General features: G+C 32.9%; 14 protein-coding genes across 14 annotated transcripts, besides 6 other annotated features; 7 read left to right on the top strand and 7 right to left on the bottom strand.

Moving 5' to 3' along the window:
• Nucleotides 1–717: 717 nt before the first annotated feature.
• TA19730 (uncharacterized protein) lies at nucleotides 718–2,101 on the top strand (the record flags this gene model as incomplete). The annotated part of the gene is made up of 6 exons (XM_949584.1): nucleotides 718–746; nucleotides 779–1,048; nucleotides 1,078–1,181; nucleotides 1,212–1,250; nucleotides 1,280–1,390; nucleotides 1,428–2,101. 6 exons carry the CDS (start codon nucleotides 718–720, stop codon nucleotides 2,099–2,101), a joined length of 1,227 nt encoding a protein of 408 aa, XP_954677.1.
• Nucleotides 736–746: a sequence feature (1 probable transmembrane helix predicted for TA19730 by TMHMM2.0 at aa 7-29).
• Nucleotides 779–836: a sequence feature (1 probable transmembrane helix predicted for TA19730 by TMHMM2.0 at aa 7-29).
• Nucleotides 2,102–2,449: 348 nt separating the features above from the next.
• TA19735 (DNA-directed RNA polymerase ii, putative) lies at nucleotides 2,450–3,514 on the top strand (the record flags this gene model as incomplete). Its single annotated transcript, XM_949583.1, has 1 exon — nucleotides 2,450–3,514. One exon carries the CDS (start codon nucleotides 2,450–2,452, stop codon nucleotides 3,512–3,514), a length of 1,065 nt encoding a protein of 354 aa, XP_954676.1.
• An 81-nt stretch (nucleotides 3,515–3,595) lies between these two features.
• Nucleotides 3,596–4,826, top strand: TA19740 (alkylated DNA repair protein, putative; the record flags this gene model as incomplete). Its single annotated transcript, XM_949582.1, has 6 exons — nucleotides 3,596–3,893; nucleotides 3,926–4,005; nucleotides 4,037–4,258; nucleotides 4,294–4,430; nucleotides 4,461–4,537; nucleotides 4,588–4,826. 6 exons carry the CDS (start codon nucleotides 3,596–3,598, stop codon nucleotides 4,824–4,826), a joined length of 1,053 nt encoding a protein of 350 aa, XP_954675.1.
• A 283-nt stretch (nucleotides 4,827–5,109) lies between these two features.
• TA19745 (aspartyl/glutamyl-trna amido transferase, putative) lies at nucleotides 5,110–7,068 on the top strand (the record flags this gene model as incomplete). The annotated part of the gene is made up of 1 exon (XM_949581.1): nucleotides 5,110–7,068. The coding sequence occupies one exon, from the start codon at nucleotides 5,110–5,112 to the stop codon at nucleotides 7,066–7,068; it is 1,959 nt and encodes a 652-aa protein (XP_954674.1).
• Nucleotides 5,113–5,181: a sequence feature (1 probable transmembrane helix predicted for TA19745 by TMHMM2.0 at aa 2-24).
• Nucleotides 7,069–7,192: 124 nt separating the features above from the next.
• TA19750 (uncharacterized protein) lies at nucleotides 7,193–8,791 on the bottom strand (the record flags this gene model as incomplete). Its single annotated transcript, XM_949580.1, has 1 exon — nucleotides 7,193–8,791. The coding sequence occupies one exon, from the start codon at nucleotides 8,789–8,791 to the stop codon at nucleotides 7,193–7,195; it is 1,599 nt and encodes a 532-aa protein (XP_954673.1).
• Nucleotides 7,601–7,669: a sequence feature (1 probable transmembrane helix predicted for TA19750 by TMHMM2.0 at aa 375-397).
• Nucleotides 8,792–9,337: 546 nt separating the features above from the next.
• On the bottom strand, nucleotides 9,338–12,016 carry TA19755 (uncharacterized protein; the record flags this gene model as incomplete). Its single annotated transcript, XM_949579.1, has 3 exons — nucleotides 9,338–10,079; nucleotides 10,126–11,690; nucleotides 11,726–12,016. The coding sequence occupies 3 exons, from the start codon at nucleotides 12,014–12,016 to the stop codon at nucleotides 9,338–9,340; spliced, it is 2,598 nt and encodes an 865-aa protein (XP_954672.1).
• A 98-nt stretch (nucleotides 12,017–12,114) lies between these two features.
• TA19760 (DNAJ protein, putative) lies at nucleotides 12,115–13,362 on the bottom strand (the record flags this gene model as incomplete). The annotated part of the gene is made up of 3 exons (XM_949578.1): nucleotides 12,115–12,391; nucleotides 12,457–12,623; nucleotides 12,655–13,362. 3 exons carry the CDS (start codon nucleotides 13,360–13,362, stop codon nucleotides 12,115–12,117), a joined length of 1,152 nt encoding a protein of 383 aa, XP_954671.1.
• Nucleotides 13,285–13,362: a sequence feature (Signal peptide predicted for TA19760 by SignalP 2.0 HMM (Signal peptide probability 0.900, signal anchor probability 0.026) with cleavage site probability 0.318 between residues 26 and 27).
• A 727-nt stretch (nucleotides 13,363–14,089) lies between these two features.
• TA19765 (origin recognition complex-like protein, putative) lies at nucleotides 14,090–15,972 on the top strand (the record flags this gene model as incomplete). The annotated part of the gene is made up of 10 exons (XM_949577.1): nucleotides 14,090–14,631; nucleotides 14,664–14,824; nucleotides 14,854–14,921; nucleotides 14,949–15,081; nucleotides 15,194–15,228; nucleotides 15,261–15,380; nucleotides 15,411–15,523; nucleotides 15,554–15,706; nucleotides 15,738–15,867; nucleotides 15,898–15,972. 10 exons carry the CDS (start codon nucleotides 14,090–14,092, stop codon nucleotides 15,970–15,972), a joined length of 1,530 nt encoding a protein of 509 aa, XP_954670.1.
• Nucleotides 15,973–16,149: 177 nt separating this feature from the next.
• Nucleotides 16,150–16,232, top strand: a tRNA.
• Nucleotides 16,233–16,407: 175 nt separating this feature from the next.
• TA19770 (polyA polymerase, putative) lies at nucleotides 16,408–18,037 on the bottom strand (the record flags this gene model as incomplete). The annotated part of the gene is made up of 4 exons (XM_949576.1): nucleotides 16,408–16,677; nucleotides 16,708–16,821; nucleotides 16,852–17,088; nucleotides 17,120–18,037. 4 exons carry the CDS (start codon nucleotides 18,035–18,037, stop codon nucleotides 16,408–16,410), a joined length of 1,539 nt encoding a protein of 512 aa, XP_954669.1.
• Nucleotides 18,038–18,595: 558 nt separating this feature from the next.
• TA19775 (uncharacterized protein) lies at nucleotides 18,596–19,972 on the top strand (the record flags this gene model as incomplete). The annotated part of the gene is made up of 1 exon (XM_949575.1): nucleotides 18,596–19,972. The coding sequence occupies one exon, from the start codon at nucleotides 18,596–18,598 to the stop codon at nucleotides 19,970–19,972; it is 1,377 nt and encodes a 458-aa protein (XP_954668.1).
• A 35-nt stretch (nucleotides 19,973–20,007) lies between these two features.
• TA19780 (u3 small nucleolar ribonucleoprotein, putative) lies at nucleotides 20,008–20,972 on the bottom strand (the record flags this gene model as incomplete). Its single annotated transcript, XM_949574.1, has 4 exons — nucleotides 20,008–20,337; nucleotides 20,369–20,484; nucleotides 20,514–20,708; nucleotides 20,738–20,972. 4 exons carry the CDS (start codon nucleotides 20,970–20,972, stop codon nucleotides 20,008–20,010), a joined length of 876 nt encoding a protein of 291 aa, XP_954667.1.
• A 389-nt stretch (nucleotides 20,973–21,361) lies between these two features.
• TA19785 (uncharacterized protein) lies at nucleotides 21,362–22,373 on the bottom strand (the record flags this gene model as incomplete). Its single annotated transcript, XM_949573.1, has 2 exons — nucleotides 21,362–21,694; nucleotides 21,723–22,373. 2 exons carry the CDS (start codon nucleotides 22,371–22,373, stop codon nucleotides 21,362–21,364), a joined length of 984 nt encoding a protein of 327 aa, XP_954666.1.
• Nucleotides 22,374–22,711: 338 nt separating this feature from the next.
• On the top strand, nucleotides 22,712–23,734 carry TA19790 (ribonuclease h1 large subunit, putative; the record flags this gene model as incomplete). Its single annotated transcript, XM_949572.1, has 7 exons — nucleotides 22,712–22,790; nucleotides 22,821–22,934; nucleotides 22,968–23,094; nucleotides 23,127–23,214; nucleotides 23,248–23,325; nucleotides 23,357–23,492; nucleotides 23,523–23,734. The coding sequence occupies 7 exons, from the start codon at nucleotides 22,712–22,714 to the stop codon at nucleotides 23,732–23,734; spliced, it is 834 nt and encodes a 277-aa protein (XP_954665.1).
• Nucleotides 23,735–23,754: 20 nt separating this feature from the next.
• TA19795 (uncharacterized protein) lies at nucleotides 23,755–25,207 on the bottom strand (the record flags this gene model as incomplete). Its single annotated transcript, XM_949571.1, has 3 exons — nucleotides 23,755–24,680; nucleotides 24,711–25,043; nucleotides 25,081–25,207. The coding sequence occupies 3 exons, from the start codon at nucleotides 25,205–25,207 to the stop codon at nucleotides 23,755–23,757; spliced, it is 1,386 nt and encodes a 461-aa protein (XP_954664.1).
• Between the last annotated feature and the right edge of the window lie 323 nt (nucleotides 25,208–25,530).

Raw genomic sequence — 25,530 nt, 5'->3', positions numbered from 1 at the left:
TTATATTCGTATAGTTTATAAGAGCAAAGTCTAGAAACTTTGTGGATCTCAATTAAGTGGTCTGAACGTCGTTCCAACTTCTCGCAGAGCGAAATGTAAATCTTCTGGAGTTCAATTTGTAAATTATAAATCTTCTCGTATAGTAGTTTTAGCCTCTTGTAATTTGAGTCAATAGCTTGCAAAAGAGCAGACTGGTTACTGCCTAGAACACCGAAATGTTTAGTCTGATTCCTTGAGTCGTTTAGTTGAATTTTTAACTTTTCTTCAGTTAAGTACCTTGCCTGGTTCTTATTTACTATTTCGTCCCTGAGTTTTGCGATATTATTTAAAGTGCCATACAAATCCTTCCTATATAGTTCCTCTTCGGATAACTCAGACTCATCTTTATCTTGATAATTAGGAGGGAAATCCTTTAAATCATGGTACAGAAGACAAAAATTGTCAACCATTGGAGGTCCGGGATCGGAATTAGCTGTTGACTCCATCTAACCAGTTTAATCTATATTAAAGAATTAATTAAAATAAGCAAAAATCCACATCTTAAATATTAATGTTAAAATATTATAAATGTTCTGAAGTCAGTTGTTCAATGTGGTGTATTAATATGACTTTGAAATTGAATATTTAAGTTTATTCAATATATATGAATAACCAGTATGTATAAAATTATATTTTTTAATCTGAAATTCAGTTATATTCAAGTTTTTTTCATTAAAAATGCTATATGAAATGATATATGTACCATAGTAATGCAAATTTCTTTTTTAATAAACATTAGCCTATACACCCTTTTGTATCATATTATTATAAATTTGTTTCCCATTCGAATAGTTAGTGGAATCTGTTTAAATAAGAATTCTTATGCCTTTTTACACTTAAATTTAACAAATTCACATTTAATAACAAGTAAACAACAATTTAGAGTAGTAGAAGGGTTTAGTAATATACATAAAACAAATTTAAATACAATGAGAAATGGCATTGTTTCTCATTCTAAACCTTCCCTACAGATCGCACCCATGCTTGATGTAACATATCTTCAATTTAGGTATTTTAAAGATTTTAATTTAATTCTAGACAATTCATGAGGTTACTTACTCGCAAAACACAATTATGGACTGAAATGTTTGTTGCCTCATCCCTAATTAATGCTTCCGAAGAATCGGTATCTCGATGGCTAAGTATGTTAATAAACCATTATTGATTTTTAGAGTTTGAGGAAAATGAACACCCAATTGTAGCTCAACTAGGTTTCTTCATCACAATGAAATTTTTATAGGAGGGAATTGTCCAGAAACACTCGTTGAGGCTGGTCGGATTCTTAAAAAATTCGGCTACGATGAAATAAATTTGAACGTAGGATGCCCTAGCCCAAGAGTATCAGGGAAAGGTATAGATAAATTTCTCCCCCCCCAAAATAAATATAGGTTGTTTTGGAGCTTCACTTATGCGTGAAAAGGAGCTTGTTAGAGATATTGTACACAACATGATTAAGGAATTGGAGATTCCAGTGACTGTTAAGACGAGATTAGGCGTTGATGAGTCGGATTCTTATGAGTTTGTTAAGGATTTCGTTTCAACAGTTTCCCAGTCAGGTTGCGAACACTTCATCATTCACTCACGAAAGGCCTGGTTAAAGGGAATAAACCCTAAGAAAAACAGGACTGTACCCCCGCTCCAGTATGAAAAGGTATTCCGTTTACAACGGGATTTTCCTCACCTGAAATTTACTATTAACGGAGGATTTAAGACAATGGAGTCGATTTTGGATGCTCTAAACTCTGAAAATGTCGACACTGATAACAATCCTCACAAGTTAAACGGAGTGATGATAGGAAGGCTGGCCTACGAAAACCCATGTATATTATCGAATGTTGACAAAATCATCTACGGAGTTGAGAATCCTGATACATGTTATACCAGGAGGATACTTTTAGAGGTATTTTACCTTAAATTTATAGCTAATTTTCAGAACTACGCAAACTACATTGATGAAAATGTTGAAGAAACTGCTAATATGAACATTTCCCTGATTGTTAAACCTATTTTAGGTGTCTTCCACGGAGAACAGGGCAACAAGATTTTCAGACGTAAGTTTTAACACACTTTTCTTATTTAATAATATTTTAACCATAACACATAAATTTACCATAGAATCTCTATCCAATGTTTATGATTACGATGATTTCATTTATCATTCGGGTGAATCAAGGCATTCGATGTTCATTCACAAAGTCATTGATGTTATGGATAAAATAAATCCCGAAGCTTTGGATAAGCCACTTTATTAATATTTAATATTTTTTAAAATCAAGATTTTATTTTTATTTGGAAAAATTTATTTAGTGGTTAATTTCGTTCAATTAAGTAGTGCACGATTCCTGAAGTTTATTTTTTATTTTCATTTGTAGGCCCCAAATTCTAATTTTTTTTAATATAAAATTTAAACATGGATTGGGCGCCCAGGCAGATAAAGCCATCCATAGAAGTTGTAGATTTAAGGAAGGATCGCATGGACTTCATCCTTCTAAACTCCGATGTCAGTACAGCCAACGCAATCAGAAGAGTTATTCTTTCAGAAATACCATCGTTGGCAATAGAAATTGTTACGGTACTTGAAAATACCAGTGTTTTACACGATGAGTATATATCGCATAGATTAGGACTGCTGCCCATAGATAGTACCTTAGCAAGCGAGTTTGAATTCAGAGATAGGTGTCAATGTACAGATAAATGTGCAAAATGTACAGTAGATTATACACTAGACGTTTCATGTAATGATTCTAACTCCAGATTAGTTACTCATTTCGATATTGTGCCTGACGATACTCATAGTAAGTCAATATACGGCAAAAACTTGCCGATGCCAATCCCAAGGGCAGATGTTACTAATTTTAACGGAGCAACAGATGGAATTCCCATCGTTAAACTAAAAAGAGGCCAGTCAATTAACATGAAGTTAACTGCGTCCAAAGGGTTAGGGAAGTTTCACGCAAAATGGATAGTAGCTAACGTTAACTATAAGATGGAACCAAGATTTTCATTCAATTCAGCTTTAATGGAGCAACTTTCGTCTGATGAGAAGGCAGGAATTGCAGCAAGTTGTCCCAGGAATGTTTTTAAATACACCGGCGTAAGATCAGAGAACCCTTCCTTTCTAGGCCACTCAGATAAAACATTTAAGCTAGACGCAGGAGGGCTTCAAGTAGTTAACAAGCTTGACTGCATATACTGTGATGAGTGTATAAATTATTGCAGGGAATTAGGTCATAAGGATCTCATACGTATTCAACCAGATGAGTCTAAGTTCCATTTCACTATAGAATCTACTGGTTCTATACCCCCAGAAAAGATCTTAGAAATTGCTCTAATTGTTCTAGAGAAGAAATTGCAAGATCTTCAATCTAACTTCACAGAAGCTCAGTCCAGAACTCTAGGTTCAACGACAACTGCACACCATCGGGAAGGACCCAGAGCTCCCCAACCTTCCACACCTTATATCGATTTAGACTAATATTTTAATTGTATAACATATGTATTATAGTTGATTTTCTTTTGTCCATTTGGCAATTTCTTTTATTTAGTTATTTAAGTGATGTACGACAACAACCATGTTAATGGGCTAAGTAACTCAGTTTTTTTGTGTATTAGAAACACTCCGTATACAAAATTAAATACTAACTCCTTTCGGAGAACTTTACTTTCAATAGTCGACAATTATATAAATTATGCCAACGCCGATGTTGATTCTGATGGAAATCTGACAGATTCGTCAGATAAATCCAACATCCACATTTTAAATGCCGAAAACTACTCTGTTCATTTTGTGTTATCAACAAATTTGAGTGAAAATTCTGAACCATGCTCTTTATATGGCTTCGAAGATTTCCCAGGTTTTTTATCTGGTCAAACTAACTTTTTGTAGGAGTATTTGTCCTAAGAAACTTTTTAACTCAGGACCAATCCTTGCTTTTGGCCTGTGAAACACTCAGATCCTACATTAATGTTAGTTTACTAACTAATAATTATACCCTAGCCACCTAACAATAGCAATTTGCTCCTCATGGATCCTAACATATCTTCCCCAATCTGGCCAAGCAACTCTTTCAAAAATTTAAGATGGTCAACAATAGGTCATTTATACGATTGGGGAAAAAGACAGTACATTGGATTCACACAATTTCCCGAGATTATAGCCAAAATTGTCAATCAAATCAACACTTTACTTTCTGGCTTTTATCAACCCTTTACTGCAGATGTATTTTATTTCTAACATTAACATTTTATATTTAGTCGGCCATAATAAATTTCTATTCAAACAGTTACTTTTTGAGATTACACAGAGACGATGCTGAGGAAACAAATGACCCAGTGATAAATATAAGTTTAGGAGCTCCTGCTATTTTTTGTATTTGTAAAGAGGATCCAAGGTAGGACAAAATTCCCAATTATATGTTTAGCCAATTTCCCCTTTCTTGTGTTGTTGATTCTGGATCGATCATTATCATGTCAAAAAACTCAAGAAGATGCCTACATGGTATTTAAATATTAGACAAATTAGTTACTATTGTTCATGAAAACACATAGGAATAAGCAAATTATATCATTATGTAAAGCCGGATTCAAGTAATTTAAATGGTTTCGAAACGGTAAAAGATACTAAAACACCTTATGCTAACCCTTATTTCATCAAAAACCTTCCACAGTGTCCAAATGATGTTTTTCACGGGTTCACAACGTCTCTTGATGAGGATCAAATATCCGATGTCAAAGACTATCTATCGAAATCGAGGATCTCAATAAGTGTAAGGAAAGCTAAACTCTAAACTACAGATTTTAATCATTAATACATCAGTGAAGTATTAAAAAATTTATGTACGTTATAAGGAATCTCATTCCAACTCATTAACTGAACAATGTACTAATACTTTATGGAATCCTAAAGTATAAAATTGTAGTCTAATTAATTTCATTAAGGTTTATATTTTTATCAAAAATAATTTTTAGATTTCGTTCCCATTTATGCTTCAAGTTACACACATTGACTTGACCACTAAATATATTCACATCCTGGATAATAATTTCAATATGTGATTCCTCGAGTTTGATATGTGTATTTTCTTATCCATAGCCAGTAATATTATATTATTTTTATCGCTAAAATCCTTTACATACATTGCTTGTTTCCATTCCAGAATTTTCATGGAACAACCCCTAGCCTTCCATGGCAACGTAACTTCTAATATCCCTTTTATCAACCCAAATAATTTAAATAAAGATAAATATATGAATAAAACCCAGGAATTTTCCCTGAACCAAGAGCAGGCAGATGATCTGTATGAAGATTTTTATTCTAGCGGCCATGACAACTCAAAAACTATTCTGACTGGCATAGAAACACACGTACAACTAGCATCTCCATACAAGGCATTCTGTTCGTGCAGAAGTATCGCTTCACCCCTAACTACCCTGAACGCGACTGAAAACCCAGATCTATATAAAACGCTGCCAGCCGATAACAGAAGGAAAGTGTACAATGGTTTTAAAAAGGTGCTGGAGGATATACAGTCAAATTATAAACCTTCAATAACTGCCTCAAAGACACATTATGACCCTACCTCACCCATGAACTTTGAACAGTACGCGAAGTTTTATTACGACTCGAAAGAGTTCAAAGCGTACGGAGATGTTGACGAAAAGACCCTTAACGAAATGCTGCTGAAAGAAAATGAGTATACCTGTCCAGTATGTAAAGGAGAAGTGGGAGCGACTCCACACATATCTCCCATGTCGTTTTTGTACGCCGTAGGAGTCTGTAAAGTTTTCAACTGTAAGATATCTAATGAAGTATCATTTGATCGCAAATGTTATGAATACTTTGACTTGCCAAAGGGCTACCAAATCACCCAAACCTTGAACCCACTTGGCAGAGACGGAAGCATAACGTTAAGCACTGGAAAGGTTGTTAAGATATCGAAAATCCAATTTGAAGAGGATACAGCCAGGAGAGTGGATGTACATGGTACAACAAAAAGCCTTGATTTCAATAGAAGCGGAATCGCCCTAGCTGAAGTGGTCACTGCTCCACTTGAGTTGACAAGGTCTGAAATACTGGAGACCTGCAAAAAGACTTATGAATTGATTTTTTTAAATGGCCTATCAAACGGTAATAGGTTTAGAGGAAACTTTAGATTTGATATAAATTTATCTCGCCCTGATGGTTCGAACCGTGTGGAGATTAAGAATTTGAATTCTTTTGTGACAATCAACAAGGCTGTTAATGATTACGATCCTGAAAAGGAGTACACCTTTAATTCTGAGAGCTTTAGTAATCCTAGTGTTTTAAATCAATTGGTGAGTGAAGAAAAAAGAAACCCCGAAAATAAAGGTGGATCAATCCTAGAAACTATCAAAAACGTGTTTCTATCAATTTTGAAAAACATTCCAGATGGCCATAAATACACACCCATGGGGACCACTCTTAAGTGGAATAAGTACAAAGGCCTGGAGCCAACTAGAAACAAGTTACCCTCAGACTCTTATGGAAACTATTTTGAGCCAAATATTCCAGTAATATACCAGAGTCCCGATTTGATAAAGAGAATAACGGATTGTCTCCCTAAAAGTCTCAAGGGGCTCGAATCACTTCTGGAAAAGTATCCAGAGGTGAACAAGGAGCTTTTGAAGGAGATTTACAAGTATGCTTCATGGACAGAATATTATGATAAATTGTGCACTTATTTAGATTCAAGAGTAGCTGCAAATCACTTTGTAAACCTCTTGCTTCCCCTGGTCAAGTCTACAAACAAGCTCTTAATGCCACCCGAAAGGTTCTCAGAACTTTTAAAACTGGTTTTGAACTACAAGTTGAATTTATCAGATCTTGAGGAAGAGTTACCAAACCTATTGGATTATACAGGCTCTTTTGAGGAGTATTTCAGGTCAAAGAACTTGCTTTTGTACGATTTGGATAAAACAAAGAAACTCATCGACGAATACCTCAAGAAGCATCCTCTAGACTATTCAATGTCAAAGTATGTAGTTATCTATACACTAAATATTATTTAGTATATACAATATTAATACTAAATTTAGAAATTCTGGCTACGTTACAGGGTTTACTATTAATCTTGTTCATTCTTTCGACTCCAAGGTGAGCTACCAGTTTGTAAAAGAATGCATTAATAACATGTTAAAGAAGTAAATTTAATATTATTGCACCTTCTTGTTCTTTGTAAATCATTTTGATCTTTCCTCCTACGTAGTACACTTTATAATCCCTTTTCTCCTTATTTTGACCACCTAAATATCCATTGTCCTTATCCTCCTCGAACGTTTTTTCCAAACAACTATATTTATTGACTCCATTTTCTCTATGGCCTCTTATTATTTTCCAAAACCCATTGTAATTTGAAAGCAAATTGAATATAACCTCGGGTTCGAAATGGAGCTGATCACTAGAGAAGAATCCAGCGTTTCTGTACTCTGGAGGTATAAAATTTATATTGGAAGAGCCGTAGCTGCTTTTCAATGGGTGCCACACTACTCTTGGTTTAACATCTATGGTTGTATAAGAGTTGCACAAATGGGTCTGCCCAGTTGCAAAATTGAAATATGTTAGGAGGGGTATGACAAATATAAAGTAGGAATGTACATACAAAATCAACGTCTTCAACTTAATTGGAGTTTTTTCGTCAAACAAAATTTCCTGATAAGTTTCAGAAGTTATCAATGATGGTTTGAATGGTGCTTTGAATGGTGGAGAATTCCTTGCCAGCATTTCTAACAGTCTAAACAGTAAATTAAATCGTTCCCTAGTGGTACCCCTTATGGTTATGAGTTTAATTTTTGACTTTTTTAAATCATTTGAAAGGATCCTTTTCGGAGAAAAATTATTCACAGGTCTCACCTTGAGACAACCCATTAACCCACCAAAGTTAGACGATTCATAACTACTAAAAGTGGGTTCTTCAGGGGGGGTTATTATAGTTGCATCGTCTATTACCAGCGGTTTAGTTCCAGGATACAGGTTAAAATTTATAGACAATGGCAAGGAAATGTCCTCTATAAACATACTAATTTTTACTGTGCCTGTATTAGGTAGGTAGAGCCAATTAAGTGGACGAATGTTCCTATATAATCTGTTTAGGTCAAATTTACTAATTATTTGTTCTTGGATATTGTTTTTTAATTCTGCCCTTATTTCTTTTTCTAAAACTATTGGTTTTATTAAATCTTTAACTTCATATGTTTCTATTTCCTGTTCATTGAGTTGTTTCAAAAACTCAATATCCTCTGGCATATATTTATTATTTATAAGTTTTCGGTTAATATTTATGAGTGAAGTTTCACAAAATTCTTCATTCAGCGTGTTTATATTGTTACAATTATAGGAATACTTAGGATTAACATTTTCACTAAGATTTCTTTCAGATACATCTTTGTATGAAATCGACACGGATCCATACCTCCCCAGGCTAAAGTCTAGTTTGGTAAAGAGATGGTAGTATGCTACAAGATTGGGGAAAATTTTATTATACCTTATAGATTTTTGATCTCTTAGATCAATTTCAAACAAATTATATCTTCCTATACAAAAATTTGGGTGTCTATTATAGTTTGAGTATTTTCCAGGTGCGATTACATCCTCAGCCACAGTTGTTTGAGTCATTTCCCGGTTAGGAGCTATAGAATCCAGCATAAAAGCGCTTTTTTTACAACTTTCGGTGGAATATTTATTAAAATGTGGAAGTTCTGTTTTAATATTTTGCGTTCTGAATGCCATCATCATATTTCTACGATTTAGGTTTAAAATTAGGCAAAAAAGACAAATATTTAAAATAAATTCTACACATTTTATAATATACATATATTTTTTATGAAAAACGAAAGATAAATTATGGGAAGGTTAGTTTAAAGTATTGTTAAGTTTCATGTTTGGTATACAATTTATTTTAAATATTAGATTTAAATAGTACGCCTTAATTTCGATTCAATATATTTGATTTTTTCTTCATCTCCAACCTGAAAATAAATTTATTAATTTTAAAAAAGCTTACACATTTTGACCATTCAAAGTAGGGGATGTGTACCAATTTGGTCCCATAACTCTCAATAATATAATGTTTTGCCTTAGATGATGAAACCATTTCAGTAGTTCCCGAGTAATAGTGATATGGACCATCTATTTCTATAAAAAATTTCTCTTTCCCGCTTCCAATTACAAGATCGATATAATAGGTTCCCTTTCTCCACGATACTTCTGATTGAATTGGACTATATATTTTTTTCAACAATGTTAGAACACTTCTATGGAATCCTAAAATACACATTAATTTCATATATTTACACCTGACATGGGATTTAAATGAGTTATGGGTTTGGTTTCTTTTTCAATTAGTTCTATGTCTCTTTTAATCTTTTTTCTTCCCATTTTCAAATCTTTATTTTGTCCTAAAATTACTCTTTTCATTCTTTTCAAATAAATATCAAAAACTTTTGACTTGAAATAATTTCTTTTTATCATCAAATAGAGCATCATCATTACTATCCTCAGTTGTGAAAAGAGTTCCTTAGTTCCAGTAGTTTCATGTTCAACAAGACCATCAAATTGTGCTATACAATCTAAAATCGGTGAAGCATATTCATTATCAATTGAGTTTCTTTTACATATTTCAGTTTCTTTGGGCAACCTTTTGATTAACCGTTCCATCAACTTCAAGACACTTAATCTACTGAACTTATCAAATCCTACAAGTGACAAACTGTACAGACAGTTTGTTACCATTTGCATATTAATTTTGTCAAAATCACATGATAGCAATAGTTTAGAAATAGAACTAAACATCTGATTTTGAATATCATATTTTTCAGTTTTTCTTAAATGTTTATACAAATTTTTATTTCTAATGTGAAAAATACGATTTTGGGGAAGACCTAGTTTAGAGTAACTGTTAATTATGTTGAAAAGTGAAACATAATTAATTTGTTCAAAATTTCCATCTTCCAAAAGTCTATCGTTATGAATTTTGATTAATTTGGAAAAGTTTTCCATCAGTTCAAGATTCCTTATTCTGTACCTAAATAGTAATTTAGTATTAATTTAGAAAAATAAAAATCTCTAACCTGCTCAAAGAGTTCACTATTGCCGATATAGTTTCAATATTGAGTGGTTTTGATCCCAGTTGGTGTGAATAACCTTTGAAAAACCTTTTAATATAATCCGATGAGAGAACCACAAATTTGATAAAATCTCTACATTGTTTAAATTTCCCCATTGAGTTTAACATTGTTGCCAGTAAATTAAGGTTATCAGTTGAGTATTCTGATATCTCTCTAGTCAGCTCCTTCCAATCATTATTTATATCTTCTGAGGGCGCATCTAACAGCCCTTTGGATTCCAATTTTAAAATATTATAGAGGCTGGCTGGTCTTGATTTAGTCTTTGAAAGTCCCATAGTGTTTGGATATAATACATAATTTAATCGTTTTGAGTATTGTCTTAATACTGTAACTACATGATCATTTATTAATTGATTAAGGTTATTGGATCGGGAATTATTGTATATCAACAGCAAACTTGTTAAAAATTCAGAAATATTTTGTTGAGTTCCGGTTAATCCCACCGATTTTAGATTATCGTTACACAGGAGAATCATTGAGGGTTGGATGAATCCTAGAATGGATGAGTTATATAATAATTGTATTACAATAGGGGCATCTAGTTCCTTTTCACTAACCAAGTTATATATAGATTCAGTAAAAAATTTGTTAAATTTGTTCTTAATATCTCCAATTTCCTCTTGTACAAATGTTTTTGAGTTAAAAATATTAACAAATGTTGATGAAATATTGACCATTGATTCAGCGTCCAATTTGGCTCCCGAGAGTCTGTCTACAATTTTGTTTGTTAAAATTTGGACTGCATTCACATCTTCGTAAAAATCTGGCATAGAGTTCCTAATTTTAATAATCGAATTAAATATCATGCATATATCACGACAAGGTAGGCAATCTACTTCTCTACGGAGGTATTCCAATCCCATATTGTACAATTCAATTGTTCTATCCCCTAATTTGACAAGCGAATTTATAGCTATTGCAAACGATTTGGACGTAAGTTCTCCCACTATTGTTATGTATTTATCTTCCTTTTTGGCTCCAATATGATACATTTTTTTGAATAGATCGGAGTATTTAGGGACTATTCCTTTAATTTGAAAATTACTCCAGGAGTATACATATAGTATTCCCGCCACATCCTCGAATGTAAACTTATCATCCTTTGTATATGTTTCCAAAACATCAGAATGTTCCAATCCCTCTTTTAAGTTAACACAGTCATCAAGGAGTTTGTTAAAGTAATGTATTTTGATTTCAGAGACTTTATATAACAATCTAAACAGAGTCTCATTTTTATAGCCAGACACTGAACATGCTGATAATATCGTGTATATGTTGAAGGGTGTAAATTCTGATCTTTTGTCATCATCAAAAAACTTCAAAGGGTTCATTTTATATGTATTTATATAATTTTTGCACTTGGTTATAAGTCTTTCTGACATTCGGTCATAAAAGTCGGTGTTACTTATTCTAGATTTTGCCACTGATATCATCAATATCGATATGTTTTTAACACTAAATTTATCCACCAATTCTATTGCTCTTTCGATATATTTATCCCAAACGCTCTAAAAACAATTGAATTTATGGTTTACAGAATTACCTTTTTTAAAAATCCAGATTTACTTGATCTCATCATCGACATAGTCAGGCTATGGGTTTCCATTAGGTTGATTTCATCGGTGTTACGTTGGAAATCAAGAATATTCTTCGGAACCGGATTCAATAAATCGGCTTTGGATTCTTGATTCGACGTGCTCAAATGTGTGTTTGTAAATGACCTGGTTTGTACATTAAATTTGGATATTTTGGGTATAATTAAACTTCTTCTATTGTAAATTAGTTTTTTTAATGGAAGGTTAGCTGCAAATCCATATGAATGTAGAAAAGCCATTTTGTAAGCTCACATTACTACTTAACACATATTTTACATTTTTAAAAAACAAACAAATAAATATAACATAAACATTAATGTACATTCAATATTATTTATTAAAGTGCTTGTTCAATTAACTTAATTTGTGCTGGTGTGAGTTTTTTTGGAAACACGACATTGATAGTCACATATAAATTTCCAAATTTATCTGAACCATAGACTGGCATACCTTTTCCTTGGACTTTTATTACATGATTATGAGGTGTAACTCCATTTTGTGCCACAGTTACTGAGGTTTGGCCGAAAATATCGATTTCTCTTTCGAATTTGGTAAGTGATTCCTTTAGCGATATGTCAAGTTTACAGTGTAGATCATTTCCTTCTCTTCTGAATCTAAAAATTTCCATTAGATTTACAATTTAGTATTCAAATCATAAATAATTGTTATAATTACTTACACATCATGTGGTTTTTCTGTAACTACAAACACCAAATCTCCCCTCTTCAGTCCTGGTTTTTCTTGTCCTCTTCCTTCCATTACTATATTTTGTTTATTCTTATGACCTGGTTCCACATTAACCGTTACTTGGACTTCTTCTGTATATACCGGTCCATTAGGGCATTCCTAAATATTATTTTGTTTTTTAAAAAAGTACTTTGCAATTTGGGAGCCAGCCTTTTCCTCTACCAATACATGTATCATCTCTCATTTGATGTTGAATGAACATTCCATAGCCTCTCTGTTGAGTTACTACTTTTAATCCTGGTCCATGGCAATCTGAACGCTTAGTTTCGCATTCATCATAATTTTTGCACAGTTTAGTCAGTTCTAATGTTAGTTCGAATTCTTTTCCCGTGTATAAAAAATCTAATGGTACTGTCAATGGATAAACCAATGGTTCAGCCTTCTTTTCTCTTGTGCCTTGGAATCCTGATGAGAAAAAGTTATTAAATATATCATCCATATCGTATTCTTCTGGCATTCCTCCCATTCTTGCCATTCTATCGAGTCCTGCGAATCCATGATTATCATATGCTTCTCTCTTATCATTGTTACTTAGTATTTCATATGCTTCATTTATTTCTTTGAATTTATCTGAAGCGTCGGGGTCTGTGCTCAGATCGGGGTGATATTTTTTACTCAACCCAAGGAATGCCTTCCTTATTTCTTTATGTGTAGAATTTTTACTCACTCCTAGGACCTCGTAGGGGCACCTTTTATCTTCATGGGTTGTCTCCGGAGCGGATTGAAAGTCAAAAAACTCATTATTGAACGTGAAATGGAACGATTGTGCATATTTTATTGACTGGAGGGCAGAGTAAAAGAAAATTGAGACTAGTAATCCGAATTTATACGATATCATTGAGGAATTGAAAATTACATTGATTTAATCAAAAAAACTTTATAGATATTGGAATTAAGAAAACAACATCAACACATGGGTCACAAGAATAAAGTTGGGATATACAAAATGAAAAAAGAAATAGACGTATAATTCAGAAAGGAATAACAAGATCTAAAAACTCACAAAAAATAAATTAGCGGAGAGAATAATGTTTTAGTTGTTGACAAAACTAAATAGCAATTAATTTGATTCAAATTTATATTACAGATACAGTCATAAACCGACCGTAGAATCAAATTAATGAGTAAACTTATAAATTGAAGAATATAATTATTCAGTCAGATGATATTTGTGCACATCTTCCCCACTATGGAATATTATTTACACATTAAGACATAAAAATGAACTTTTTTGGATTAAAACTAATCCTTCCATTATCTCATGACTTTATATTTTCATAATAATTGAAATTTTGTACAAAATGACCTTGCTATTGTTAATCCATGTCTGAATCGTTAAATTCAGTTGGTTACTATTCCTTTTCCTCTTATCTGGGAAGAAGAATATGTGAGTTACAGCATTAATATTTTAAAATTTATATTTTGTTACAGTATCATTTCCCCTCATTTTTGTACATTTTAATTCATTTCACCTATCTCTACCGTAATATACACATTGTATATTTAGGTTACAACCGGACGATTTATCCAATTTTTGAAATTGTTTTTTTACAAATGTTAGTAAAATGTCTGACGTTAATTTCCAATTGTCAATTCCTTCCGGTTTAGATAAAAAATTAAAAGAAATTATTAATCCCAGCGAATTCCATTCCAGAGGATTCGCTTTAAATACATACAAAGGGAAAATTTTCAACGTTAAATACCATGGAAAAAAGATCATTGGAGACAAGGAGCTGTACGATCATATGTCAAGCAACTTCCTTTGGCTAATGGATTACATAACTAATGAAAACCCATATGGAAAAACAACAACACAGTTTGAATCAAAAATTAGTCACCTACTTGGTATGACAAAAGATTATTTATCAGACTCTATTATCATCGAAAGTGAGCCAGTGGATTCAGTTTCGAACCATACTTTCGAAACTAAAACACAACAAACTGATGATAAAAGTTTTGTCAAAACCGACAAGTTGAGTTTGCCTAATAACATAAATGCAAAAATAAACACAGCGAAGCTTAATGGGTTATTGCCAGATTATTCTGACGTTTTAAAGTTCGATTTATCATCCTTAATGGGAAACCTAAACACGTTCGACAATTTGAAGTGAGTCCTAATAATATATAATTAAAACTTAGAAAAATTCTCGAACCGGTTCCAAATGCACCTGATATTACAGAAACATTGTTGTATCAGTACATGAAACCGAGAAGTGGACCATTTGTGGACACATCTGAAATGGAAAAGATAATGTTTAGCCATCACATTAACGTGAAAATGGCAAATTTACTTAAAACAGGTAATTTTAATAGAATATATATATTTCAGCTTTCGAAAAGTCAAGCTTGGAATCGTACACGAAATTGGTAAATCAATTTACATCGAAGAGTTTCAAGGTATTTGATTATCTACTGAAATTGTAGATTGATAGGGAGTACATTAAGCCGATGATATTCTGGAAGACCTGGATACTTAATGGGTTTCATTTAATTTTTTATGGAAAAGGGTCAAATAGTAATTTGTTAAATGCTTTCTCCAAGATTGCTTTAAGGTTCGGTAATTTGTTGACATTTATGATTCAGTGATTCACCAAACCTAACAATAAATGCATATGCCATCAAGGGATCCGATTCATATCTCTGGAATTATCTTAGTGACAAGATACTAGACACTAAAACACTTTCAAAGTCTGAAGCCCTCAAGGTATTTAGGAAAATCAATTAATTATATTTTAGAGAATTTCAAGAAAGGTTGAATCACTCAATTCATATTTTTATATGATAATACACGGAATTGACCTATTCTTGTTGAATGAAGGATTCAATACGTTGAAAGATTTGATAGCGCTTAAAAATGTATTTGGAATTTTTAGTAAAAAATTTTAGGTTAAAGTGATAGGATCGATGAATCACCAGAATTCAGGACCGATTTTTAATGAATTTGATAAAATACTGGGAAAGTACAGGATTGTCCACACCAACACACTTCATGAATTCGGGTTAGTTTACCTCTCATTATTGTTTCTTAGACAAGAACTTATTTCAATATGGCAAAACACACCACCGAACTTCTTTATGAATAAGAAGGTGCAGAAGAGCGCAGCTCAAATACAAACTATACTGGAGGCTCTTAGCAGGAATCACCAGAAACTATTTTCACTTATCGCACAAATCCAACTTGAGTTTGTTTCTATCTTCATTACACACTTTTAGAGCAACCAAAGATACTAAAAAGTTCATCGGAATTGAAAAGAATTCCATACTCCATGATTCTAGGGCCATTACTATTTGCCATAATGAAACCAAACTGGACAATCTTTTGACTGAATTCACTACCCACGATGTATTTGTTTTATTTTAACTTTATTTTCAGGTGATTGAACAAACTCGCGGACCTGGAGGAAGACTATTCCTTAGGATTCCATTTGAAAAGTATGTTTATCCCTGATAATATTTTTCAGTGATCAACTCCATCTCTTCATTGTTTAGGTTTTAATATTTGCATCCCTATTTCCTTTCGATCTAGTCTATAAATCAATAATTTTTGTCGTTTTGAATTTTTTCCCTTTGTGTTTTCACACCTTTTACTCGTTAATATAAATTTATATTTTGTGGTTCCAAGAAACCGGTGATAGCTCAGTTGGTAGAGCGGCAGACTGTAGAGTAGCGGCTATCTGTTGGTCGGTGGTTCGATTCCGCCTCACCGGATTTAATTATTTCCAAGTTAAATCTTTATATTAAATCAATAAATTATAATAAATGAGGAAATTAGTTAATTTGTTCTAAATAACCTTATATTTATCTAATTATAGTCAAATGTGGAGGAGAATTAAAATTTAGTATTATATAAGGGGGAAAATGAAAAAATCAAAATTATTATAAATTACAATCTATTAGATTCTTCTGATATTTCATTTATTGATCTCTTTTTCGACTTGTTTGATAGAACATAATCAGGGAGTTGGTTGTTTTTAAGGTGTTTGATATTAAAGCTGATTTGGTCCCTGTACTTCTCCATATCGCTCCAATTGTTTATGATATCTTTAAATGACTGGACCGCTGAGCGTATATCCAGCGTTTTTGAGTTTTCTGCCACACCCGATATGACCTTGAACGCGAAGAAGGCAGATGACGCATAATCCCAATTATCATCCTAAAAATTATTGAAAAAATTAAAAAATACTTCAAATTTAAAAAACCCAGGAATTGGTCTTATGTGTGTGTTTCCTAAGTTCTCCAGTCTACTTATAAGGAATCTCATCCTACTTCCAATCCATCCTTCCCATTTTCCATGAGCCTACAAACTTTAACATAGGTTTAAACTAACATGTTCAGTAGATCCGTATACTTCTATTACAAGAAAGTGCTTGTAGTTAGAAAATACATCCTGTTCCTCTAGAACCTTCTCCCACAGTTCGAGATTCGAGAGGTTTGGAGTTTTAAAAATCTCCAAAGCCCTCATAAGCTCCTCTGTTATCACTTTCTTGGTTGTTGCAGTTACATTATGAGTAGAATTCATAGAAGGAAATGCAGGGGTAATTATTGGCATCAGGTGATGTCGATCCTAACTACCGTTAAATTCATTAAAATCGTACCTGAGGGTTAACTCTCGGATCCCATACTTTGAACGACATTAGTCCTGGAATGTTTGGCGGCTCCTTTATCTTACACAAGGTCACTGGGCATTCCCACTGCCATACTGAGAATACCCTGAAAAATTTCTCTATGAGTTGGTTTGGGGCGCAATTAGGGTACAGTTGGCATACTCTTGCCGTTAAAATTGCCCAAGCCACACCACCAAGATATCCTACAACTGTTGAATATATTTTACGTCTTGAGGCCCAGAGCTTTATGAATCTGAGTGTTGTCCTAAAGTAATTTTTGTTTGGGACAGAGTCGAGTATATAACTTGCAACTCTACATCCATTAATGCTGCGAACTGTAGAGTCATTCATGTTACGTAAAATGTTATCGTCCAAAACGTTAATATGTGGACTAACAGTTGGGGCATCCAAGTTGGCAAACAGTATGTCGATGCTTATTTCATAAAAATATAGTTTAATTACTGGTGTGTAGGCGTCTGGGACAGGTTGCAACTTAGATATCCCTTCTACTTTTGTCAATGTATTATAAAAATCAGAAAAGAATGATTCTCGTGTTACGCTCCTCGGGCATAGGCACAAAACGTCGATATCGCTATCTGGAGCTACGATTCCCAACCTATATGATCCAAAAGTAAGCAGTTTACCTGAAACTTGACTTGCTTCTTGATCTGTTAATCCTCTATTAATTTTAGCTTGCCTTCTAACAAACTGTTGGAGGAGGCGGTTCAGAGATTCCAGAATATCTTCTCTTCTTTTTTTACCTTCATCAGTTTCATACAAATTATATGATTTTAGTAGGTTAAGAAGTTCTCTGGAAGCCTTGATATCGTTGTTTGTTGGACCTTCGTTGGACACAGGATCAGTTATTCCATACTGATTCAATTGGATAGATTGTACAGGAAGAACCATTGTAAAACCTTTGGTTAATTATGGCAAGTTGATTGTGGTTTCAAATACTTATCCGGTTTTAAAATCAAAAACATCATTTTTATGGCATACCTACATTACACAAAAAGTAAAAGCCTAATTACAACATTCTCTTTATTTTAAGAGAATACAAAAAATAAAAATAATATTATACAAAAATGAATAAATAATGGACAATAACTGTTGTTTATTCTACCTATTGTCAGGTTGTGTATTACAAACACTAGTATATATACATTTTATATTGGTACACCTTTACAATTATATTTGAAAATGTAATTACGAATTTTTATTACTTTTTTTGGTTTATTTTATTATTTATAAAACCTATCATTTGTCTGGGTTTCTAGTATTTTTTAATTTTCATTCACTTTTTTTAAAATTTAACACACACATATTTTTAAATTCACGTTAGCATTTCACATATATTTATTTCTTATTAAAATTTGTCAATTATATCACCAACTGTTGCCATTTTTATAATGATTACCTAATTCTTTCTATTACTATTTTACTCTCCTTAAAATTTCGTACAAAATTATGATTAAACCAAATAAAACCTCAAATCCAAAGGAAAGTAAATATGGCTTATCTGTTCTGGATACTTTGTTAAATCGCGACGTTTACGATGTTTCAATAAATGAAACAACGTCCGAAATAAGGCGCGCATATTCAGATTCTGACAATAATTCACACCTCGTATCATCATCTTCTTCTCACATTTTATCAGAAAATGGGATCCCTAATAGCACCTTGGAATCGCCGCTGTTTACAGAAACCAAAACTCCAACCACCAGATCGGAGCAACTTCCCATACTTTTAGCTAGAAACTATTATACAGCACCACCTTGTTTGTTAAGATTTGTAAACACATCCTCTACTATTAGATCTTATAAAGAAAGGAAAAGGGATTCAGATGGGACCATATTGGATAATGAGTTTGATCCCATCATTGATTGTAATGTCGATACCAACGATGAAATGGATGACTACAGTTTAAATGAAAACGATGTCGAAACATTCTCTATTGGAACTATGACTAATAGAACTTCGTTGATGAGTGATCAACAGTTTCATGATGCAGATGACCTTGCTTATATGAACATGGGTCCTCTAGAGTTAAATCTCGTTTTGCAAAGTGTTTCTTCAAAACAAGACAATCACTTAGATAAGGGTTGTTCACCCATTGTTATTCAAAAATCTAGGAATTCGAATCAGAATTCTAAGGTGACAGTTGATATTGGAACCAGTCCTCTTTTAGTGCATGAGTCTGAATTATTTGATAAATGGGTTTCGACCGATAAATTAGACGAATATACCGAAATAAAAGTAGAAGATCCTGAGATAAAACTAGAGCCCACCACTATGGATTCGTACCCTTCAGAACCACAGTCAAACAGTTTAATTACTACTGACGTAGATGTTACCCCTTCTGAGTTCTCGGAGAATAAGGATACTATCAATTCTAACGAGTATTCTACCCTTGAGTCTGGGGATTTTTCAATAATAAATCAAGAATTACCAAAAGAAAACCAAATTCCAGTTTATTGCAGGAGTCTTCTTTACAGAATTAGAGTTCCTCTTTCAAAGAGGCTCAAAAACATAAACGAGGACGCTCTCAACAATAGTTTGAGTTCTCCTCTTCATTCTCCTACAAAAGTCAATTTAAGTTGCGATCGTCTATTTACATCAAAAAACAAATCTCAAAATCCAATCGACTATTCGTATTCACTTTTAAGTGTTAGGGATTTAGAGCCTAATGGTTCCGAATCCTCAAATTTGTTGTCGAATACAAACTACGATTTTTCAAAAAATAAGGTCAATAGGCCTAATAAAATCAAGAGAAACTTGACTAGCTCACTAGGCTCTCAAGGCCGTAACAAAATGAGGAAACGGTCCCGGCCTTTAAAAGGATAATATTATACTATATATTGTTTATTTTAGTTACATTATCAGGCTAGGACTGGTTTGTGAGTATTAAAATAGGGTCTTAAGACCCACTCAGTTTCAAGGTCACGCATGTCTACTGTTCCAAGTTCTATTTTAAATGGCTTTAATACAAATCTTGGTCCTATTTCCTTCAAGGAAATCTTTTTATCTTCAGCTCCAATCTTTTTTTCCGTCCAAACATGGTGGCGAAATACGATTTTATCCTTTTCGTTGACAAACGACATTATTCTAGTCTCGTTTGTATTTGCAGGCGGGAACATGTACCTTATGATATCTTTCAACCTTTCGCCGAGCGGGCTTGTGAAGTTATGGAACATTAGATGCGGGTATGCCTAAATAACAAATTACGTATTTTAAACCTACTTGGGACATCGTCGGTAGTTTTTCAGTCAGATCGTGTCTCAGAACCACGTCTGAGAGTTGAAAATAAGCTGTTGGCCCATGTGGAAGATGAGTTATGATCATTGACTTGGGCTTACCTACAAAGAATTTCTTATTTTCAAAATACCTCTTGTTTCATAGATCAGAACCATATCTGAGACATCTTTCGATCTACAAAATTCGACCAAATCTTTTAAAATATATGAACCTCTATTCAGGCGTTCTGAATTTGGGATTATCAAGCAAAACTCCTTTGCGAACTGCGTTAGTCTGCTGGATGGATTCCTTGACGTGGTTATAAGAACTTTCGGGTCCTTATATCCTATATTTTTGTAAAATATTGGAACTTACCGCAAAAAGCGTATTCGTTATCCGCATGATTGTATTCTTCTCTTCTTTTGGAATCAAGTAGATTCAATGAGGGCTGAACGACTCCACTTTGGTTCCTTAACTCTGTAGGAATAGGTTTATTATTTTTTAAGGCTTCATTTAACTCTCTGGCCTTCTTTAGTGAATATTTATCCTTATTTTCTCTGGATTTGAGGAATAAATACTCTCTTCTCTGTCTTAAGGTTTTACGTAACATTTTTCTTAAAATTTAAATAATACATACTATAATAAAATCTATTAAAAATTTATATTTACTATAATACAATCTATTAAAAATTCATATATACTATGAATTACGATATTATAATTGACGATAAAATGGGGGATTCAATCTCTATTTTTAAGTGTTATAAACTACTAAAATACACGAAAATCCTTAAAAACTTTAATTATTAACTTATGGTTACAAAATTTTGATTTAATTGAGAGTAAAGTTGAGAACACACTGATTTTGGGGAATTTTGGGTTAACAAAAGATTCTATTAATCATTATATGAAACTAGAGGGGAAACAGGGCATTCATCTTTGAATTCACACATTTTACACTTCCATGCTTCATTTTTCTATGACGCTTATTAGTTGACATCAACAACTTACACCAACGTAATCGGCTTCTCTCGATCCATCCCAGAAGTTGCAAAGGTAACCTACTGTCATTACAGCGTTATCTCTGTTTAAATTTATTACGGAATTCGAGAAAATCTCTCCTTCGTATTCATACTCCAGGTTCATTTCGCTTGAAATTTTGGGGAGTTTTTGGAATGCTTTTAAATATTTCTTTTCCAATTCATAGAGGCATTTTTCCTTTACCAATTCTGGAGTGGTAAATTCTGCATACTTATCACAGTTGAACGAGTCATATAACTTTTCAAAATTTACCACTCCTTTCTTTGTATCTTCCAACATAATACAGTAAACCTATTAATGAATAATTTTAATAACAAACCTGGACTTGAAGTGATGCACCCTGTACCTGTTGGACTGAAGGCGGCTTCTTACTCTTTCTTGTTTTGGTATCTGATATTACTACCTTTTTCTCCTTTGTCGACCTATCTTTAGTTATTGTCAGTTGATCAATGATCCCGCAGAATGTATAACTACCTAAGTTCCAGAAGACCCACAGTTCCCTGCATTTACCTTCTGACATAAGTTGCTCTATTAGGTTGATTGAGTTTAACATTCTTATTCCCAAATTGTCCTCGTTAGTCCCAACTTCCACTTCTACAATATCATGGTCTTCCAATTCCAGTTCTTCATGTCGTTCAATACCTTTTAACATCTCTTCTGTAACCCTTTTGCGGCCTGTCAATAATGTTAACTCAAGTTGCTTTTCGCACCAAAGCTGTGAGGATAATTCAGTCACCGATAAAGTCCAATTTTTGTTAAACTTCAAAACTGGAGGCAGAGAACCGTTTTGTGTGTTTTGAGACTCAATGGAACCTTTGAGGTAGTCTTCTATATCACCTATCAGATTATCAAACTCCAGAGGATTATCATTTTCAATTATTTTTGAGGAATCATCATCAGAGCCTTCTGATTTGGTATAAACCACCTTGAATTTCTTCTTCTTTTTTTCATCTTTGATAACACCTGTCATTTTAAATCATCAATTAGGTTTATACTCGTTTATTGGCAAGGCTAAGACTCAAAATACATTAGAATATTTTATATGATTAAATAAATTATATGTACATATTTAAAAATTCTTTCTATTTACTATATAAGTTTTAAATATATACACACATCTTATTTATACGACATCAATGAGGAAGGATGGGGAATCTATTTATTTTTTTTGAAAAAACTGTTAATTACGTTAAAATTATAAGATTCTATATATTTTTAGATTAATCTTTAATATAAAACTCATGGATTCTATTTTGCTTCTTGGTTTAAAGATTTTGCTTTACACATCAGTTATGAATTAAAATTTTAATGGAAGGTGAAAATCACTTAAAATGTTTCAGACTACATCGTTTTGGAAACATTTCGAAATCTGATTATGTTATTTTGGGTAATTTGTTGTACCATCAATTTTCTTTAGGGATCGACGAGGCTGGAAGAGGCCCTGTTCTGGGTCCAATGGTTTATGGAGGTTTTTTTTGCACAAAAGGCGACAATTGTAATTCTATACTCAAAAATAAGATAAAAGTTGATGGTTTGTTTCAATGTGTTTGAATTCATTTATCAGATTCTAAAAAGTTATCTGAGTCCATGAGGGAGAATAAATTTTACCAGCTAAACGATCCTGATCATCCATTTGGAGTTGTTGCCGAGGTGATAACTCCACAGTATATTAGCTATAAAATGCTTCAAAGGTACCCTTTTTAGTAATTTAATAATTGATTAGAGAAAAATATAATCTGAACGAGATATCTCACGATACTGCAATATCGATTATTCGTCATGTTCTATCTCATGGTTATAATCTAAAAGAAGTAAATTGATATTGAATAGTAAAATTATCTCAGGTTTACATAGATGCAGTTGGCACAGTTAACAAATATGAATCTAAACTCTCCAAGATGTTTCCAAAGATACAATTCTCTGTATATTTATTTATTAATTATTGAATCTTAGGTTCGGGAGAAAGCGGATTCTATATATCCCACAGTTAGTGCTGCTTCAATTGTTGCTAAAGTAATAAGGGATAACATAATAAAAACGTGGAAATTTGACTTTGAGGTTGAAAATATAGGTTCTGGATACCCTGGTGGTTAGTTTAAAGGTTTATTAAAAGATACAGATCCTTACACCAAGGACTTTCTGACGAAGAACATGGACAAAATCTTTGGCTTCCCTGACATTGTCCGTTTCAGCTGGTCCACCGCGAGTAATTTATTGAATGGATCAGAGAGTGTTGAGGTCGACTGGTATGATGAAGAGAATTTTCCTTCAAAAAAGAGCGATTTGCCCGCTCCTCTGTGTTATACTATAAAAAATGTAACAAAATTGTAATTAAAATATTATATTTTGGTTTATATCCAAAATAGAAATCTTTCAGCCTTGTTGTTATTTTCAGGATCCATATCAACTAGGTGATCATTTGGAATATTTGACGGCCTAGCACTACATATTCTTGTTGCGTTATCTTCATTTTCCTCGTTATCATAACTGGTTCCCACGAATGAAGCTAGTTCTCCTGAATTGTAAGAGTTAAAGTTGCAAGTTTCTCCTCTCCTCGGTCTAAGTTCGGCGCATACCACTTGTGTTTTGGTTGAGAATTTAAGGTTGGATAATATATTGACATGTTGGTGTCTCATTAGTGTTACATGGAACTTGTTTTTTACTGAAGTGTCGTATTCATAGTTTTCTTCTTCATCGCTTTCGCTTTCCTTTTTTTCCATTTCCATTTCTAGTTCTTGTTCCTGAGTTTCTGGTTCATTAGATTCAGAAGTAGAGGTTTCTTCACCCTGTGTTTGTTTATTGGGGTTAGTTTTCATATAATTCGGGTCCACCAGAGGAACATCCGTAAAAGATATTTCAATGGTTCCACCACGGGATAAGTAAATCCCTTTAGGCGCCAGTTGAGATTCCGTTAGGTTAGATATTCTGTTGGATTTGTTAATTTTCCTTTTTTTCGGTTTGTCCATGAATCCGTTAACTGTTTTGTTGAGGGTATTTTGGAACTCTGTCGCTATATCACTTAGAGCTTCACTCATGACAACATTTGTAAAAAGGACACTTCTCTTGGCAAACTTTCCTTTATATTTTATAAAATCAAGTCCTTCTAAGTCGACGTAATACTGGTTATGATCATTTTGCGATTGTTGTTTAAGGACGGATGTAATTGTTAGGGAGGTGATTTGCAATGCTCTTACAACGTTATATATATCTGAGTCGGTTACAAGGTTGACTAGGGCCAAGGTAACATGTGGGCGTTTTTCAAATGTAACGTTACCGCCTAAAACTGGATAAATTGATTAAAAAGAACCTAATTTATTCTTTACTGATTTTTGGAATTCTGAGAAACTTTTATGAAACTGATCTCCTCTAACTGGGAAACACAAATAGAAGTTGTACACATTACTCTTTCTGCAAATATCTATGATCTCGTTTATTGATGGTTCTGCTTTTTCACCTGAGGCGATTAATTTCAAGTCACCATCTACATCCTGTAATGACATTCGAACCTGGAATAACTTTTCAATATCAGGAATTTTCCTTTCTATAAGGTTTTTAAATGGTATTCTAACATTAACTGAGTGTTGATTTTGTGAAAATAAGGAGTCTGGCGGTTTGTATGGGAGCGATTCAGGTTGCGATTCTATAAAATATAGTTAATTATTTATTTAAATTCAAACCCTGATTTAAATCTAAATTTCCTAGTGGAACAGGAATCCTAAATGTTACATTGGGATTCTTTTTATATTTTTCAACTTCTACGGTTTTTGTATCGAACTTGAATTCTCCTCGGATAAAATCATTCATAGATCTGAATGTTTTATCAAATTTAATAAAAAATATTAGGAGAAAAAGCTTTAATTCGACCAAAACGTAAATCTAAGATTACTACGTCATTTGTAACCCTATGTGATTCATTTCAAGATGTGTACTTATTTATGTGGTACAACATATTTTATTGATTAATCATAATTTACTTAAACTTTACTATTTAATCAAAGAGCTTAATTAAAGGTAAATAAATAATTATTTTTCATTTATATAGCTAAAATTGGCATACTTTAGAATACTATATCACTAATCCTTTTATTTACTATAATATTTTGTTGATCTACTAGTTTCTTATACAA

This window comes from Theileria annulata, chromosome 1 (genome assembly GCF_000003225.4).
Source record: "Theileria annulata chromosome 1, complete sequence, *** SEQUENCING IN PROGRESS ***".
Classification (NCBI taxonomy): Eukaryota; Apicomplexa; class Aconoidasida; order Piroplasmida; family Theileriidae; genus Theileria; species Theileria annulata.
The sequence above is the reverse complement of the archived record's forward strand: the minus strand, read 5'-3'. Positions and strand labels throughout refer to the sequence as shown.